Below are 19,989 nucleotides of genomic sequence, written 5' to 3'. Positions count from 1 at the left end.
GCCACGCACTTTTCCTTCATGACCCTTGCTGGGAGTGAATTGTGCAGGCTGCTGGGAAAGGCCAGTGCTAAATGATGCACTGAGTCTCAACTTCTCATTCCTGTTTAAGAACATGACCTAACTCTTGTCCTCTCTCTCTTGAATCATGCCTATCAGCACAAAAATATGCCACAGTATTTCCCAGACCAAAGAAGAAATTCTTCTTTGATCCCAGATCTCTTCTTGCATCCCTTTCAGTAACACTCCTGAAGAGTTGTCTGCACTTACTATCATTATAGTCTCTCCTCCCATCCTCTCTTTTTTAAAAAATTGAGTTATAATTTACCTACTGTGAAATGGGCAGATCTTAAATGTATATGTCCCCATCGAGAAAATATAATACCCCAGAAGATTCCCTTGTACCTTTTCCGATTCATTCCCTTTACAAAACCAACGACAATTTGGATTTTTAGCAGCATACCTTTAGTGGTGCTAAACTTATTCTTGGAATTTATAAAAATGGAATGACACGGTATATTTTTTCTGTGTAAGGCTTTGTTGTCTTTTTGTATTCTTGACCCCTGAGTTTGGAGTGCCACAGGGCTTAGTCCTCAGCCTCTTCTGTAGTCTGTTTATGTGGTTCTTTAGTCACTAAGTCATGTCTGACTCTCTAGCAACCTAGTCCATGGGACTTTCCGAGGTAGAATATTACAATGGGTTGCCTTTCCTTCTCCAGGGGATCTTCCTGACCCAGAGATCGAACTTGTGTCTTCTGCATTGACAGCCAGATTCTTTACCACTGAGCCAGCAGGGAAGCCAGTCTATTTGTACTTACTGTTTGAATAGTTTCATCTCCTCTCTTGGCTTTAAAGACCATCTCTATTTTGATGGTTTCCAAACTTATGAACACATCTCTAATTAATATTTCCCCCCTGAACTTTCAACTCAGACTCCCAGTCAACACTTCTACTTGGATGACTAACGAAAATCACTTTAACATGTTCAAAATTCAACTCTTCAGATCTCCCTAACAATTTTTTTCCTTACCAAGGTCTCATATCAATAAAGGTCAATTCAAACTACAGCCCTTTATAAAACAGAAACAGCTGAGTTGTACTCTCTAGTTCTGTGAAGCTGCCTCATCCATCAATACAACATTTATCCCTCTTTAGTGTATGTTTATTTTCTGTTTACCTACGATGTAAACTTCATGAGCATACGGACCTTGGCTTTCTTCACTACTCTGTGCCTGCCACCTAGAATTATGCCTGCAATTTAATAGGTACTCAGCACACACTTGTTGAATGTGTTTGTTTCTTTAGGGCTTCTCCAGTGGCTCAAAGGGTGAAGAATCCGCTTGTAATTCAGAAGACATAGGGAGATGTGGGTTCAATCCCTGGGTTGGAAAGATCCCCTGGAGGAGGAAATGGCAATACATTCCAGTATTTTTGCTTGAAAAATTCCATGGACAGTGGAGCCTGGCGGGCTATAGTCCATGGGCCCGCAAAGAGTTGGACACTAAGATTAGTGACTAAGCACAACACACAAGCACACACATTTCTTTAAAATGTTTCTGTTGTTGAAACACTGTTATCACTGAAGCTAACTGAAAGAAAGATACCCAATATCTTTTGCAGTTAAAATATCACACACTTTGGAAGCAGGTTTTTCTCCAAAGAATGTGATGGTTATAACTAACATTTGTGGGTTACTATAGCTAATATTTATTATAATTTCAGAGAATTTGGCTGTAATCACTTCTGATTTAAGATTGTATTACTGGCCTTATTTCATGGCAATTTTAACTGAACTCAGAGATTTAGAATTCTTTCTAGTAAAGAGCTAATAATACTAAATGTAAAACCCTGGCTCTTGGTATAATGCTGTTACTATTATATAATACTTCTTTTCTTCTTACTGATGTAATGGTGGACTATAATTTGAGGAATTTTAGCAAGTTATACTTACCCAGAAATGTTTAGAAAATATAAACAGTGCTAATATTCCTGAAGCTTGAAGTATGAAAGCTAAATGGGACTTAAGGGCAGAACTGAATTGTTTGAAACTGTTCATGATCTGACAATCATTTGGCATAGGAGCTATGAGTCAATATTTCTTGTGACTCCTTTTCTATGTTGAACACTGTATAAAGGCCATGGAATTTGAAAAAAAAAAAAAATGGCACATGTAGATAAGATTTGGCTAGGAAATAAAGGATCTGTTTTTCCAGGGCGACAGAAAAGCAAGCAAAGGACCTTCCAGTGTAAATGGCACCTGCTTTGGCTGGAAAGCAGATGAGAGCAACAGTGTACAGTGATGACAAAACTGATCTGCCTGAAACCTGTTGTAAATAGAAGCCAGGATTTAGGCTCTAACTTAAGAAAGGATATTGTTTGATTTTAAATGAAATTAACATCCCATCATGCTTTTAAAGCACAATGTTATTATTATTTTTTTTAATTTCAAGCTTGGCAAATGTAATGAACTCTGTAGTGTTGAATTCTAAGGTTACCTTGTATTCTTAGCTTCCATCATTCTAGATGGTCATGCTGATTGGATAATCAGAATCAACCTCTCTCTATCTTATGGCATGACCTTCATCAGGGAAGATTGTATAGGGATGGGAGGTAGGGATTAAGAGCTTGCCGTTTGGAGGTTGGCATTTCAACCTCCAATTTACCTGTTGTTAGCTCTGTGACCTTTAGCAAATGACTTAATTCTTTTATATTTCTCTTTTCTCATTTGTAAAATGGGATAAAATGGATAACAGTAGTCTAGACCTCAGAGTTATTGAAGATAATGGTTAATGCATGTGAAGTATTTAGCATCGTGCCTAGCACATTAAGAGGAGGTAGTAAATTGTATGCCTTTTTTGTTGGCACATTTTATATATGTTGTCTTCATATATATTGGTGGTAAAAATAAACCCCTCAATTTGCAAATTTCTTATTTTGAAAAGAAATTCCAGAGGCTTTTGGCTGTTTCTTTATGGCAAAAGGGAAATGGATAGTTGAAAATTACTTATTAATTTGGCAAATGTGGATAATTTAAACTCGGATTCTGAAGTCTTAGCATAACTGACCCAGCCTTGATCAAATTAAAAAGTTATATGCTATATATGTACCACAGCTTCCTTATCCATTCATCTGCTGATGGGCATCTAGGTTGCTTCCATGTCCTGGCTATTATAAACAGTGCTGCGATGAACATTGGGGTGCATGTGTCTCTTTCAGATCTGGTTTCCTCAGTGTGTATGCCCAGAAGTGGGATTGCTGGGTCATATGGCAGTTCTATTTCCAGTTTTTTAAGAAATCTCCACACTGTTTTCCATAGCGGCTGTACTAGTTTGCATTCCCACCAACAGTGTAAGAGGGTTCCCTTTTCTCCACACCCTAATGAGATGGATGAAGCTGGAGCCCCTTATACAGAGTGAAGTAAGCCAGAAAGATAAAGAACATTACAGCATACTAACACATATATATGGAATTTAGAAAGATGGTAACGATAACCCTATATGCAAAACAGAAAAAGAGACACAGAAATACAGAACAGACTTTTGAACTCTGTGGGAGAATGTGAGGGTGGGATATTTCAGAAGAACAGCATGTATACTATCTATGGTGAAACAGATCACCAGCCCAGGTGGGATGCATGAGACAAGTGCTCCAGCCTGGTGCACTGGGAGGACCCGGGGGAATCGGGTGGAGAGGGAGGTGGGAGCGGGGATCGGGATGGGGAATACGTGTAAATCCATGGCTGATTCATATCAATGTATGACAAAACCCACTGAAATGTTGTGAAGTGATTGGCCTCCAACTAATAAAAAAATAATAATAATAAAAAAAAAGTTATATGCTAGAACTGCACTTAGGTATTCCATCATTGACAAATCATCTGTGGTGGAATGAAGCCCTTATCTGTGTTTTTAGTATGTTCCTGCCAGATATACAAATTGCCTAAAAAGATTTTCTAGTTGTTGGTCATTTTCCCCCAATTTAAATCCAAATATGCTTGTATAACAAAATATATAAGCTTGTTCTATGACTCCAGCTTTGATCTTCCAGTACAATATCCCTTTGGTAACTTTCATTAAAAATCTATTGTTAGCAAATATTTGGCCTAGAATTATATGCTGAAGGCTTCCCTTGTGGCTCAGACGGTAAAGAGTCTGCCTGCAATGCAGGAGACCCGGGTTTGAGCCCTGAGTTGGGAAGATCCCCAGAGAAGGAAATGACAACCCACTCCAGTATTCTTGCCTAGAAAATCCCATGGATGGAGGAGCCTGGCAGGCTACAGTCCGTGGGGTTGCAAAGAGTTGGACACATTTTCACTATATGCTCAGACTGACACTCAGTCGTCTATATTACATTGTAGAAATGGTGCCCAATATTTATGAGACATTCATTAAAATATCAGCTGGTACGTTGTAGAATACATTTTGAAACCTACATTAATACAATACTACTTCCATATGTGTATGTGAAATTATAGCTTTTGATTTTGTACTTAAAAATTATGGATTTAGTTGTTTGTATCTTCATTTATTTGAGACTATAGCTCTTGAAACAAGAGTTGACAGGCTATAACTATTTCCTGTACTGGGGATAGTACTTATTTTTCTTCCACTAAAATTATAAATCCAATTTTGTGTAGCTATAATCACACTTGACAAATGCACTTGAATTTTGATAAATACTAGACCATGCCATCATTTGACATATTTGATTTATTTTATTGAAGATTTTATCAAGGTTTTCCCATAAATGATTAGTATTGCAATCAATGGTTAATGATTAATTATTAGTAATGTGGGTATGGGTAAGAGTTTAAGCTTTGAGTCAGACCCTGGGGTTGAAATCCTGTCTCCATTAGCTGTACGATTGGACAAATTCTCAATCATTATGTTCCTTTGTTGCCTCATCTTCACAATGGAGGTACAATGGTCATGCCAACTGTATGGGGTTCTTGTTAGAACTGAATGAGATGGAACACATGAAACCCTTAGAACAATGAGTAAGTGCTTCCCGAATGCTGTGAATATTGTTATTTGATTTGACTTTTCCTTTTTAGTTTCATTTTAGGTACATAAAATTAATTACTCCTTTAACATTTTTTGGGGCAGTTTTCTTAATCATTTCATGTTTAATAAACATGGCTACATTATTGTAGGTAACTGCATCATCATATGGGAATTTGCAATACAATTTTAAAAAATTAATGGACTCCTTTTGAATTTTATTTTATTTATTTTTCATTGAGGTATACTTGATTTACAATGTTGTGTTAGTTTCAGGCATACAGCAAAGTGATTTAGTTAAATATATGCATATGTATATATATACATGTACATTTAGTTATGTATGTGTGTATATATATATTTTCAGATTCTTTCCCTTTATCGGTTATTAAAAATATTGAGTATAGTTCTCTGTCTATACAGTAGGTCCTTGTTGGTTATCTATTTTATATATGGCAGTGTGTATCTGTTAGTCCCAAGCTCCTAATTTAACCTCTCACCTTCCCCTAAGTTTAGTCTACTTTTTTTCATCCTACACACTCTAATCCCTTTTTACTCACTGTGTGGTCTGCATCCAACAGCTGGTGGACATCACCTGGGAGCTTGTTAGAACGCAGGATCTCAGTCCCATTCAGACCTCCCAAACCAGAGTGTGCACTGGAGCTAAATCCCGGGAGATGCATATACATGTGCAGTTTGAGAAGCGTCACCGCTGCATTGCACATCAGGCTACCACTGAACCGGACGAGGCAGAAGACCCTGGTCCGTCACTCCCCAGCCTGCTCTAGCTGCTTTATGCCTATTGTACCCTGATGCAATGAGAGGAGAAGGCGGGGAGAAGATTGGTGGGCATCCTGAAGGGGAGGAAATGAAGGAAAGCTGAAAGGAGCTCCTTGACACAGGCTTTCTGACTGTCTCCAAGCCTTGTGCTTTCCTATTTGTGCCATCAGTTATTCTCAACCTAGGCCAAACTCAAGGAAATGAGGGCCATTGGCCATTTGTGCTATTTTTTATCATACTGTAAGAGGTGTTGGTGTGCCTGTACATCTACACAGTAGTAATTGCTCTTGCAGTAAAAATTTCATTTTCTTTCTTCACTTTCACTCTTGCTCAGCACCATCATAGGTAGAAGTATATCACATTTTCTGACTTGTCCATAAATTTAAAAAAATTGCATTTTAACAGCATATAGCATTTGCTAGATACATACACATTTGTGCATAATCATTTCATCAGGCATAAGCATTGCTGACATGTTTTTTCTTATACTTTTTTTTTCCTTTGAGGAATCTTCTAAGTATGCTTTTAAAAATCACATTTTGAGAATCACCAGTGAAGCAGTGTCATTCAAAGAAGTCTGTGGGGATTTTTGGAGACAAATGATATACGCATCCTTTGAAACAAATTATGTCATGTAAATCCATACAGAAAAATAAAAGAACTCATTATGAAGTAGTTTTGACCCAGAGATAACACTGTTAATTTTTACCAGGTTAAGAAATTTGATCTGAGGTTGCTGGGGTTTTTTTTTAGTGATTTATTAAAAAGTTTTACATATGTACATGCAACTAGCACTTAAGCCTACTTGCAACTGTTATATTTATTTTGTCATGAGAATAGTTAAGGGTTTTCAAGTTAATTTTTCTGAGTTACCTCTTACTGGCACAAATGTTGTCCTATTTCCTTGGGCTTCTCAATTTCTTGGTGTGTAAATGGAGAAATAAAGATGAGAACAATGAGTTCTTTATGCATATGTTTTCTCAAAGTCATATTTGATGAAACTGTATGATTTTTCAATATCTTTTAAGGTATGTCTTGAATGTGGAGAAGATTATTGCTCAGGATGCTTTGCTAAAATCCACCAGAAGGGGGCACTGAAACTCCACAGAACAACTCTTCTGCAGGTATGACATCTTAAAATGCTCTACTTGTAGTGTATTTATAAAATGTTTCAACAGGAAGACATATAAGACCTGTTTAATTATCTAGAATTTAGGACGATTTGCATTAATTTCTAAAATTCTATTATGTACAGTCTTTGCATGTAACTTAAAATTACTTGACAACGGTAATCTGGATTTTATTTTGCTGTTTAAACTGTTCTTTAATATAGCTCCTGAAACACTTAGCTTGATTAGAATTTTTACATTAGGCATTCTAACTGTGAACTTGACATTTAAAACTTAGACAATATTTTTTTCTATTGTGGTTTCAAATGAACACACGATTTGTTTTAAGTATTATTTCTATCTAGTTTATAAATAGAAATCTCTTGCTTTCTTCTCATGTTTATTTTAAAAAGTCTTTTATTTGTCCTCCCTCATTGTTGTTTAAATAAGCTTAGTTCTCAGGTTTCTACTTTTCCTCCTACATATCACCAGCGTTTATTATCCTCATGTAATCATTTTTTTTTTAATGCTTAAACTCAAACCCTGTCAGATGTCTTTAAGTTTCTAATACTTAAACAATAAATATGGCTAAATATAGACTTGACATTTTATGCCAGATACATCTGATGATGCACTGGTTTGTCATAGATTTCACTTATTGTAGAGTCAGTGCGAGGCAGTGACCCTGCACTGATGAATACTACTAGGATCCTGCTCCTAAGGATCTGGAGATAAAAGTGAGAACCCAGGATCTTGGGGTTAAGGGATTTAATATTATCTTGTATATTTTATGATTGTCTATATTTGGAAAGATCACTGGTAGACTTCAATCATTACATGTTGCTTCAACATATATGTCATCAGTAGCTCTCACAGATGCTGAAGACCCGAGTCATAACGGACATAAAGCATAACACTGACCTTCCTTTTATCAGTATTTACCCAAGTCAGTTACTTTTGAGTGGCTCTTCAGTGTTTAGAGCCTTCTGGCAGAAGTGAAGGAGGGAAAACAAAAACCCACTGTCTATTCCCCTGCTTCAGGGAGTATCGTACAACTGGACAGTCATAGGAAATTAAAATGAATGTGCATAAACGTGAGTGTAATAGTTGAGTGTAATAGTTAATAGATAAATCATATAGAATTTAACTAAAGGCACTCCACTGTGAGGGTAAGGAGTATAATCACCCCACTGTGAATTCACATTAGAATTTTCCACTCAGCGATTTATTCAGCATATTTTCCTAAGTGTCACTCAGTGAATTTAGGCACTGTTTTAGCTGTACGGAGTATCAGTTCACTTCAGTTCAGTCCTCAGTCGTGTGCAACTCTTTGTGACCCTATGGACTGAAACTCGCCAGGCTCCTCTGTACATGGGATTTTTCAGGCAAGAATACTGGACTGGGTTGCATTTTTCTTCTCCAGGAAATCTTCCTGACCCAGGAATTAAACCCCCATCTTGTCTCCTGTGTCTTCTGCTTTGGCAGGCAGATTCTTTACCACTAGCGCCACCCGGGAAGCCCTTCTTGCCTTTAATCAATCGTCCCATTGACTATCTGTCATTTTCTTACTATTTCTGTACGCTCTTTAGTCCTTTGATTTTTTTCAGTCATCTTGCTTTATTTTCTCCTTGTTTCCATCATTCTTCCCTGTGCATTAAGGTAATGTTCTTGATGCCGTTGTATGTTGACCTGATGGTCGTTGTTAAGCAGTGAGTGTATATCTCTTTCTGCTTGGTGGTTTAGTCATATTAATCAGCTATAGTATTTTTAGTTCTTCGCCATTTTTGGTAAAAGTCATGAGACTCTTTTTGGTCACCTGTTAGTCACATACTATTGTACGTCAACTGTATCTTAATTTAAAAATATACATATTGTGGAAACAAGAAAAAGAAGTAAAGAGATTTTTTTCAATGACTGTTGAATTCATACCTAATCTGAGAATATATATCTGAATACTAAGCAATACTATATAAAAAGCAAGCATTCTAGGCTAATGGCTGCTGTGCTTTATATTATTTAACCTATGTTGGCATTTAAGAATGACCTGTTTTAAGTGTTGTAAACCATTTCAACCCCAGCCTACAGATCAGTGAGTCTTTACAAAGTTCACAGTCAGTAGGGACCATTTTGTTCTGGCATATCTTGTTTCATTTAAGAGATAAATCCCTAAAAATTATCGAAAGCAAACTATTACCATTTCCATGTTGAATAAAATAATTTCAAAGGGTCTGTCTTTTGGTTTACAATTGATTTATACTTAGAAGTGATTTCAGCACAAGTTTATTTATTTTTTACCTTCTCCAGACCTCTGTGAAATAGTTAATTATCTGCAAAATAACGTGTAAATGCATAGAGTTACTGAGGATGAAAATTCTACTTCTATATTTGGAATAAATTTTCAACAATAAAGGTTGAAAAGAAAGATTTTTTCCACTGGGAAAGCCTCACATTGGTGAAAAATAAGGTTTTAATATATCAGGAATTTGTATTTCCTTTTAACAACAAAAGATCAAGCAGAAGAGAACAAGGTTAATTAGAAATAAACGAAAATGGGGGAAAACAGATGAAAGGCATTCCATTTTGAAGTATGACATGCACAGAGAGAGGCTGGATTGAGTAAATCATTACTATACTCTGGTATGTATATTTTAAAAATTGGAATGGAGATTTTCTTAACCAGAGGAGGAACCTTGGGAAGGGAGTTGGTTAGTCATGAGGCAAGAGATAATTGAAGTAGAATTTCCATGTTTTCTAGTATGAAGCATTTATGTTCATCCTTTTTATCTACAAGATAAGGTATGCCTATATACATATGGATTATAAGTGAGAATATTTGTTCATTTGAACATACATACAGGAGAATAATTGCCAGGCAGAAGCTCAGTTATCATCAGAATACTATATGTTTTCTGACTTAATGGTAGAGTGTTTTCTTTCATTTGACAATGACCAATATCAGCTTTTAGATTCACATTATCATTATTTGTTAATGTTTAGAATACTACAGTATTTTTTGACCATAGCTAGTCATTTAGATAATAACATGGTTACTTGATGATCTTAAGGTACCAGTTTTAAATGCTATGTGCAGACATACTGGAGATGCTATGTTGTGACACCTAGATCCTCCTCTTTAGAACTGAGAAACCTTCCCTAACCTCCTGGAATGCTGTCTGCAGGTCGATCATAGCAGAGTTTCTCCCCAGGAGTTGCCTTTGCCCAAAGAGAACTGCCCGGCTTCTCTTGTGGCTCAGCTTGTAAAGAATCCACCTTCAATGAGGGAGACCTGGGTTTGATCCCTGGGTTGGGAAGATCCTCTGGAGAAGGGAAAGGCTACCCACTCCAGTATTCTGGCCTGGAGAATTCCATAGACTGTATAGTCCTTGGGGTCTCCAAGAGTCGGACATGACTGAGCAACATTCACACAAAGAGAACCGCCACCTCTAAGTTTACACTCCATTTCTGGAGGCAGCCCATCCTCTGGTCAAATATCTGGTCTAGGTTAAGGTACAAATTCTCAGAAACTTATTGCCTCCATTGAGGATGACTCAGATGAACTATTACAGCTCCTCTTTGGGGGTTGACAGTTGCATCAAATTCAGCTTTTCTCTTTGCCCAGTTCTGCTATCTCTCCCACAGCCCACAGGTATTATTCTTAGAGCACACCCCAGTAGAAGTCAGGCAGGCAAATCTCAGAATTTGTTTCTTGGTGAACCTGATCTGTGACGCTGTGTAATGTAGAGTCAGATTATAGATGATTGTTGGCCAATTTTAGAATGTATTGAAATTTTTGAAGGGCAGTATATCACAACTCTTTCTTCACTTTCCAGATTCTAAACCAATTGAGAAATAGGTATTAGAGTCAGAAGGTAGAAATCAAAATATCAGTTCTATTATTGATACAGTCAGAATTAGTGATTGCAGCACAGGTGTTCAGATAAATTCAGCTTCCTGATGCTTCCTGAAATTTAACTTTTTGTCTCTTCTCCCAGCCCTCATATTGTAGACATTTCCCTTTGGCAGGGCAGGCTCAGTCTCTTAAGTCCTACTCTTTGTGACCCCATGGACTGTAGCCCACCTGGCTCTTGTGTCCAAGGGATTCTTCAGGCACCATTACTGGAGTGGGTTGCCATTTCCTCCTCCAGGGGACCTTCCCCACCCAGGGATTGAACCTGGGTCTTCATTGGGAGGCGGATTCTTTACCACTGTGCCACCGGGGAAGTTGGCATGGCAGGATTCACCCAGAAAAAAACCTCAGTGGAGATCTGGATTGGAATACATCTTTCTCAGGGCAGTCAGCCCTTGGAGAAGCCAGGACAGGCAGAGGTGAGCATACTCTCTTTTTCTTCCCAAAGTCTCACAGACAAGAATAGAAAGAGAAGGATGGTGAGTACATGTTCCCTCAAATTAAAGTCCATGTAATGTCAATATCCTGACATTATATAGCAATATATAAATTTGCTATTTATGAATATAGTTAGCATTAAACAAAAGAAAAAAGTAAAATATTTAGAATATATATATATATGTAAACAATTGAGTATTAGCTCAGTTTTTCTTTTCTTTCTTAAATATGAATAATTCCATATAATTTTGAACTTCTGTCAAAGGATTTTTTATGCTGTTTTCTTATTGACCATTTTCTCCTCTATATCTTCTGATAACTTTCGGATCTTCTGAGAACTATTTCTGTCTTATTCATCACTGTATTCTCAGTGCTTAACATCATAGCTGGCATGTAAAAATCACATTTTTGAATGAATGAAAGAAAACATGAATAAATCCTGATGGATACGATGAAGCTCATGAAATAATTTAAGACTACATTTTAAGTGGCACAGTTTCTTTTTCTCTGAATTTTGAAAACCAAAGATTGCATAATTAATTACATGGTATGTTAGTAAGTTATGTTGGTGAAGGGTTAAGGAAAGCTTTTCCTCTTGTGTCTGAGAATTTGACCTTTAGTTACCTCTCTAGATTTTTTTTTTTTTCTCCTAGGAAACAGATAAAAGTCTTAATATCAACTGTGTTTCTAGACCATATATTCATAAAATGACTCTGGATTGGCAGATTGCCTCTCAACAGGAGGGCCGTAGTTATAATACCCGGGGTGAGCCACAAGTCTCCCAGTGCAGTGTTGGGGAGCTTTGTAACCGAGGACCCTCTGGGGCTTCAGAACCGTCAGAACGGGACTGCCTCGGGAAATAAGTCCTTTAAGCCGGGTCTGTCCCTCACCTCTCTGAGCGGTACTTCTGTGTGAGCTATTGTAAGACTCCCACCAAAAAATAACAGCTGATGCCGTCTCATGGGCAGACTGTTGTTCCTGTCCTTCACCTTCTGAGCAGACTGTTGCCAAGAGTGGTTTGATGACAACCTGGTGAGTCTGAAAGTTTATTTTACTCAGGTAGACTCCATGAAGGATGGTCAATTAAGTCTTTGATTAGCTGACATTTCAGAAAACAGAATGATGTTATACCCAAAAGATAAATAAAGGACACACATAGAGACATCACTGACAAGAATTTTTTAAAAAACAGTTTTTATTAAGATGTAGCTCACATACTCTGCAACTCATCCATATGAAGTCTGCGATTCAGTGGATTTTAGTATATTATGGATGTATGGTCTTTGATGACTAGCTGCTTTTCAGGTTCCATCTATGTTGTAGCATGTATTAGTGATTCACTTATTTATGGCCAAATAACCTTCCATTGTATGGATATACCACGTTTTGTTTATCCATTCATCATTTGATGGACATGTAGCTATTTCCATCATTTGGCCATTATGAATAATGCTGCTGTGAATATTTATGTATGGTTTTTTTTGGGATATGTTTTAATTTCTCATTGCTATATCTCTAGTATGGAATTTCTGGGTTGTATGATAACTCTAATCTCTAACTGAGGAATGGCCAGAGAGTGACTGCTCCATTTTATACTACTATTAACAGAGTATGGAAGTTCTGATTTCCCTGTGCCCTAGCCAACACTTACATCTGACTTTTTGATTCTAGTAGCCTAGTGGGCATGAAGTAGTATCTCACTGTGGTTTTCATTTGCATTTCCCCCAATTACTAATTATGTTGAACATTTTTTCATGTGCTTATGGCCATTTTATATCTTCCTTGGAAAAATGTTGATAAGGATTTTTGTGAAGACAGTTTCAGAATACAGGGCATGTTTAAATGTGGATACATTTTAATAGCCTCTACCTCAGTGAAGTTGTATCTGTGATGGTGATATTTTTAGATGCCATACTAAGAAAAGTTAGGGGAAGGGAAGAGACTAAATTTGAAAGGGGTGTGAAAAGTGAGAGTAGGACTTCTGCTATCACTGGTGAAGAATTGGAAGAACATGAGTGGTTTAGGGAGTATATTACAGAATAAAGTGACAGAGTAACAGATGCAGTGGAGAAGAAAGAAGCAGTGTGAGGGTTTAATGCAGTGATGGCCCAAATCCATCTCAAAGGGAAATGAGAATGTTTCTGTAATATTTAGGCTAAAAGAATCTGTAAGATAAAACTCATATATGCAAGCTCAGGATCTTGCAAAAATATTAGGAGGATCAGATTAAATGACAATAAATATGGAAGTATCCTATTCATAGCAGGTGCCCCATACATTCGGTTTTATTAGTCAGAATATAGTATTTAAAGAAATTCAGTGTTAATTGTTAGACCACCCAAATTTAGAATCTAGGAAACAAGGTATATTAATGATAATGAGTCAAAAGAGGGATAGTTTGAGAAACATTTTCAAAAGTATTAGAGTAATATATATCTTGGAAGACTTTTGTGAAAATACAGTGAGGTAAAATTTTAGAGAAATACAGACTTCCTCCTTATCCAGACAGAGAATAATTAATCTCAATAATTAGAGGGGGCAGTAAAGATCATTAATCTGAGAACCCATGACTTACCAATAGAATATGACAAAGGTGAAGGGATTTTGCAAACATAGTTATGGTTCCAGATAAGTTGATTTTGAGTTATAAAAAGACAGCTGATTTCGGGTGGGCCTGATTTAATCAGATGAAAGCCCTTAAAAGGGAAACCAAGGCCCTTCCTGAGTCAGAGAGGTCCTCTTGTTGGCCTTGGAGAGTAACTTGCCCTGGAGTGAGAGGGCCTGGGAGAGGCCATGTGACAAAGTATGGGTGGCCTCTATGAGCTGACAGTAGCCAGCCAGGAAACTGGAACCTCAGTCCTGTAGCCTCAGGAACTGAATTCTGCCAACAACCTTGTAAGCTCAGAAGAGAACCCTAGACTCAGGAAGGAATGTGTCCTGGCCCACACCTTGACTGCAGTCTTCTGAGACCCTGAGCAGAGCATCCAGTTAAGCTGGACTTAGACTCTGACCCAAGGAACCCATGAGATAATAAATGTGTGTTGTTTAAAAAAAATCATTCGTCTGATCACATGTCTGAACCTTTACTCAATCACAATGATGCTGATTATTTGAGGAGTCTTTATAATTTGCAAGTACTACTTATATTGTCTTAGTTTTTTCATGGAGTCTGATAAATTTTACAATAGTTTTTTATTTTTACTCTATTTTATGTTCATTTGTATTTATGAGATAAAAATCATCAGTTGTGAGGTAACAGTATTGCTAGGTATAATAAAACAAGGGGACAATTATTGATTGTTATTTATTGGTGAGTTGATTCTGATATGCCTAAGTGTATTAGTCGCTCAGCCATGTCTGACTCCTTGCGACCCCATGGACTGTAGTATGCCTAAAAATCTGTTTTTCAAAGTATTGCATATTAAATCACTTGTTCTTCATGTGTCTCAAATATGCATAATTGCTGAAAGCAGCTAACTCATCTGGATTCATTGTACACGTAATATTAGTTGAAAACAATAGTACTTGCTAAGATAATTAATATAGTGCATAATTATATGGCATTGAAACTGCAAATAGAAAGCAGATTGCAGGTGTGAATTTTCTATGTTGTTTTCTTGTTGCTATTCTGGCTTTTTTAAGATTGCTCTCTAAATAGAATTTTTAATGTTGCAATAAAATTTGAAAGGCTGAGATCACATTTTGTTATCTTTTTTTTTAGTGTCAAGTGATTTAAAAATTTTGACAATATATTACCTTTTGTGCTATTACACTTATATGCTATATTGTCTTGTTTTTAAATAGTTTAACTGCATTTAGTGTTTTATTTCATTATTCTCACATGTTACTTTATGATAGTACTAAATATTGAGTCCAGATTACTTTTATTTGACATTTACTGTCTATTGAATAGTAAATTGCATTTATAATCAGAGGCATGTATCCAGTTGCTTGCTTATTTTTTATCTCTTTATGTGTCAAGGGGGAATAATAATACATAAATCTTTGATTAATAAAACCTATAGTTTCCATTAGACCTTTAGAGGAAAGGAAAATCTAAGGGTTCTTTAAGTTCTACTTAAAGTTATACTGAAAGAGTGCTAGAATAAGCAATAAACTTCAGTCACATGAATGCCACACTTCCAGGATTTGATTCCTATCTAGCTTGCACTAAGTAGTTCTTTATACCACTGACATTTTTGTACTACTCATGCAAATTCCATATCTGTTTTTAGAAATATGATGAGCAGTACTGGATTTGAAACATGATTCTGTTGTGAGTTCCTCTGCTGCAGTTCTCTTTCATCCTGCAAATAATTTAGTTTTCTCCTATTTCTTCATATATTTATATGGGGACTTTTATTCAAACCCTGTTCTTCTTTCTGGTGTCTGCTAAATGGAAATTCCTGTCCTTGTTTCTTTTTTACCTTTTAGCTGGCCTGAAGTTGACCTTTTTTCTCTCTTTCTTTTGATCCTAACAGTATATGAAAACTTTGCTCAAGCCTTTTACTTCAAGTTTCATAGAAAATTCAGAATTGACCCTATGGCAAAGCCTATTTTTAGGGAATAAATTTGTACTGAGACTACCTGTAAAGATGGATTCACTAAAAGTAAAATAATAGTTTGCCCCAAGAAAAGAGTATATATTTTAATAATGTGAAAAAACTGGGAGATAAATTTCATCTTGATCTTGGAAAAACAGCAACAGGGACTTTGTTCCCTGCCCAGGAATTGAATCTGGGTAACCTGAATGAAAACTCGGAATCTTGGCCACTAGACCACCAGGGCCTAGAGGCTAGAAGCAAAGTTCCCCTGTCTCTTCTTGCCCCATTTGAAAAATGAATTTCTCAAGGAGGCAAAAACTGTAAAAACAGGCACAACGTTTATTACTAGAGACACAACACAACGTGGGGGAAGCTCACAGAGAAAGACTGTTTATTTAGGACAGAAGCAAGGCAGAAATACACCTCAGGAGAGAAAGGATTGTGGGCGTCTTTCCTAATGAGGAGTGCAGTAAAGAGGAAGTTAAATCAGTGGTAAAGGGCAGTTCTTCTGGGTCTTTGCTTACCTTTGGCCAGTTATCTGGATTCTCTTCCCACATCTGACCTGCTCTAGGACACTCCCCAACATGAAAAAGTGAAAGTGAAAATGTTAGTCACTCAGTTGTGTCCGACTCTCTGTGATCCCATGGACTGTAACCCATCAGGCTCCTCTGTCCCACAGGATTCTCCAGGCAAGAATACTGGAGTGGGTTGCCATTCCCTTCTCCAGCGATCTCCCAACTCAGAGATCAAACCCAGGTCTCCCGCATTGCAGGAAGATTCTTAGGACACTCACCAAAATGAGTGTGTGTCTTTTTGCCAACATGTTTTCCAGCATAGAGGGTAGTGGGAGGTTTGACAGCACCTATTATGGGTTGGTGCCCCCTCCCTTTTGACCCCCAAGGAGCCTTGCTGCACAGATGCAGTCCAGGAGGTCTCTTTGACTTCAGGAGTGGTCATCTTATCTTTCTACTTCAGCAGCGCTCAGCTCCTGTCAGTAACTTGGTCCTTAAAGTGTCTGGCAAAGTCAAAGCTCCAATTTTACTCTGCTTGACAAACAGCAGCTGTCCAGCCCAGGGGCCCATTTACCATCTACCTCAAACTTTTTCATTCCTGTTTAATGGTTAAGATGTTCATAATTATGCATTTTTATAAATACTTTTTACTTTGCAAAGATATTTTTACTAGGTGGAAATTTAATGGGCTTGTTGCATCTTATAATAGATACATGATAATTTCAGAAAATTTATCTGCTTGATGTGGTTAGTAGTCCTTTTTTAATGTAGCTCCCGACTCAGAGAGATAGTCTGGTTTGATATTGTTGATTTTAGATAACAGGATCCTTATACTCTCATCATGCACTGTATTTAATGCAATATATAAATAGAAATATGCTAGCCAAATTAATCCGTGGAGGAGATTTCTTTGGGTAAATATACCTTGAGCAAATGTTTTGATGATTTTTAATAAAAAGTATATTTTACTCTAAAATATAATTCTTCAGTGTACATGTATTACTGCCATAACACAATAAATGATTTCTAAAAAACTTGCCATTCTGGATAATCCCCGACCTACCTAACAGGGCTCTGCGTATAATTAGAGTTAGGGCTCCACGTATAATTCAAATCCTATGAGGCTTTGTAATCAAAGCCCTAACAAAAACAGTAAACTCTCCTTATAAAACCACCGATGCATGGACCTTGAGGACTTGTGCTTTTTCTTCTGTGATACAGGTCCTGGTAGCAATTCACACCTAATGTCATCATTTTGCTTAAATGAAAACTCTGAATCAAACTGCTGTCTCCTTTATTAATCCATTACTTTAAATCAGAGAGAGTATCTATATAACATCTTTATCTGCTCAATTGTGTCTGACTCTTTGCTACCCCATGAACTGTAGCCTGCATGGAATTCTCCAGGCAAGAATACTGGAGTGGGTTGCCATTGCTTTCTTCAGGGGATCTTCCCTACCCAGAGATCAAAAGCAGGTTTTCCTGCATTGTGGGCAGATTCTTTACATGAAAGTGAAGTGAAAGTTGCTTAGTCTTGTCCGACTCTTTGCGGCCCCATGGTCCATGCAGTCCATGGAATTCTCCAGGCCGGAATACTAGAGTGGGTAGCCTTTCCCTTCTCCAGGGGGTCTTCCCAACCCAGCGATCGAACCCAGGTCTCCCAGTTGCAGGTGGATTCTTTACCAGTTGAGCCACAAAGGAAGCCCATTTCAGAGATACTGTCTGAAAGCATCTTTATAACTTCTTTATCTGCAGTCATATTCTTTCCAGATAGCTTAACTTCGTGAAATGCATGGTCATAAAAGTCATTAAAATAGTCTATATTCCCACTGTGGGGAGGTCTTTTTATAGATTTCCAGCTTTTTTTCCTAAGGTCTTTATATATTGCTAAGATTTTGGCTTTAATTGTGAGACAGCTTGCCCCTGATTACTTCAAAACAGTAATGTTGCTGGAAAGGAAAACTTAAGAATCAATACGACTCCACATTATACTGACATCATTCCCCTGTTTACCAATTGTGTGTGAGATAATTCACATCAAAGAAACCAAACTGTACTTTTGTAAAATATTCTCGATATGGGGGAAACGTGTTTTCTCAAAAGTAAGGCCAATAAAACCTATATGCATACACATATTCCCATAAAAAATTCCATTAGTGTATAACTGGATCTTCCTGAAATGATTTTTATAATTAAAAGCCATCTGAATTCCAACTGTGTTCAACAATCCTTATAACCAGTGAATCCATAATGTTTTCTTGGGTTCTGTGTATATGGAACACATTTTTTCCCCTGTGTTTCTGCATATGTGTATACCTCTGTCTCTACCTCTATTATTTGCCTCTATTGTGTTGTACTCAGTTGCTCATTCATGTCTGACTCTTCTGACCCCCTAGACTGTAGCCTGCCAGATTCTTCTGTCCATGGAATTTTCCAGTCAAGAATCCTGGAGTGGGTTGCCATGCCCTCCTCCAGGGGATCTTCCTGATGCAGGGATCGAACCCACCTCTCTTGCATCTCTTGCGTTGGCAGGTAGATTCTTTACCTCTGCGCCACCTAGAATACAAATGTCAGAACATCTCTTCTGCAAGTATTAGTTTTCGTTTTTAATACTAGGCTGTGGTTGCAGTAAATCTCTTCTAAAATTTTGGAACTGGAAAATCAATGAAAGTTAGCACCATGAAAAGAGACATTTGAACATTTTTTCCAGACTTAGAACGTAACATAGGTCTAAACCGTGTGTGAACCTCATTGAACTGGAACTTCTGGATTGTATAAGGAGGCCTGGCTATGTCAACATGATCATTAATATTTATTGCTGGAGAGCCAGTGTTTGGGTTGATGCTGGTAGCTAGAGTTCTGAAGCACTGACACTATATAAAGTATATCATTTTTCTAACTAAACTAAAACTTTTACTCTTGTACCTTAACTTCTGTAAGGTGCCATCCATTCTAAAATGCTATAAAATATCAGCCCTCTTTACTTTGATTAATGATACATTGTCAGAGTGATAAATTCTTCTAGAGTGTAATTTGAAAGATAATATCATTCTCGGGAGAAAAAAAAGTTCAAGTAAGAATTTAGAACAGTTACCAGATGAAATCCTTACCATCATGGAGTGTAGCGAAGGATGTGGGGGAATCTGGAAATGCTGGCAGTAAATCACATTCTTTGGCTTTAGTTTAAGCTTCCATCTTACAGTGAGATATATGATTTACTATGTGTCCTGAAGGCTGTTTTAGTTTGATTTTTAAACATTTTTAGTATGTGGAGAAGTTGCACAGGTAAATTTATTCAATTTCAGTCTCCTCTGCCTCCTGTTGCTACCTATTAGTACTACTATAGGTAAATTTTCATATCTAAAAGATGGACATGAAATTATCTTTGAGTTTTAAAATTTGAAAAGATCTTAATAGATATCTGGTAGCATTATGACACTTGATATTTATAGTTATCTATTTTAAATATTTTATAACAGTGACCTTTACATTCTTGTTCATTGGTTACTTATTACGTAAAACGATAGTTGTCATATTGTTAAATGGAAGATAATGTATTTTGTGTTGCAAATCTAGATATGTCCTTGTAAGCAGAGACAAAAGCCTGCAGGATATGTGTGTTCTCAATTGCTCAGTTGTGTCCGACTCTTTGAGGCCCTATGGGTTATAGCTTGCCAGGTTCCTCTGACCATGGGTTTCTCCA

General features: G+C 37.1%; 1 protein-coding gene across 2 annotated transcripts in view; it reads left to right on the top strand.

Annotated features, from left to right (window-relative positions):
• Positions 1-19,989, top strand: part of ZBBX (zinc finger B-box domain containing) — a 107,802-nt gene that overhangs the window by 16,431 nt on the left and 71,382 nt on the right. For both annotated transcript variants that reach the window (XM_061167868.1, XM_061167867.1), the window contains exon 6: positions 6,805-6,900. In XM_061167868.1, coding sequence (XP_061023851.1) covers positions 6,805-6,900 — 96 coding nt within the window. The remainder of the gene's footprint in view (positions 1-6,804; positions 6,901-19,989) is intronic.

This window comes from Dama dama, chromosome 19 (genome assembly GCF_033118175.1).
Source record: "Dama dama isolate Ldn47 chromosome 19, ASM3311817v1, whole genome shotgun sequence".
Lineage (NCBI taxonomy): Eukaryota > Metazoa > Chordata > Mammalia > Artiodactyla > Cervidae > Dama > Dama dama.
The sequence above is the reverse complement of the archived record's forward strand: the minus strand, read 5'-3'. Positions and strand labels throughout refer to the sequence as shown.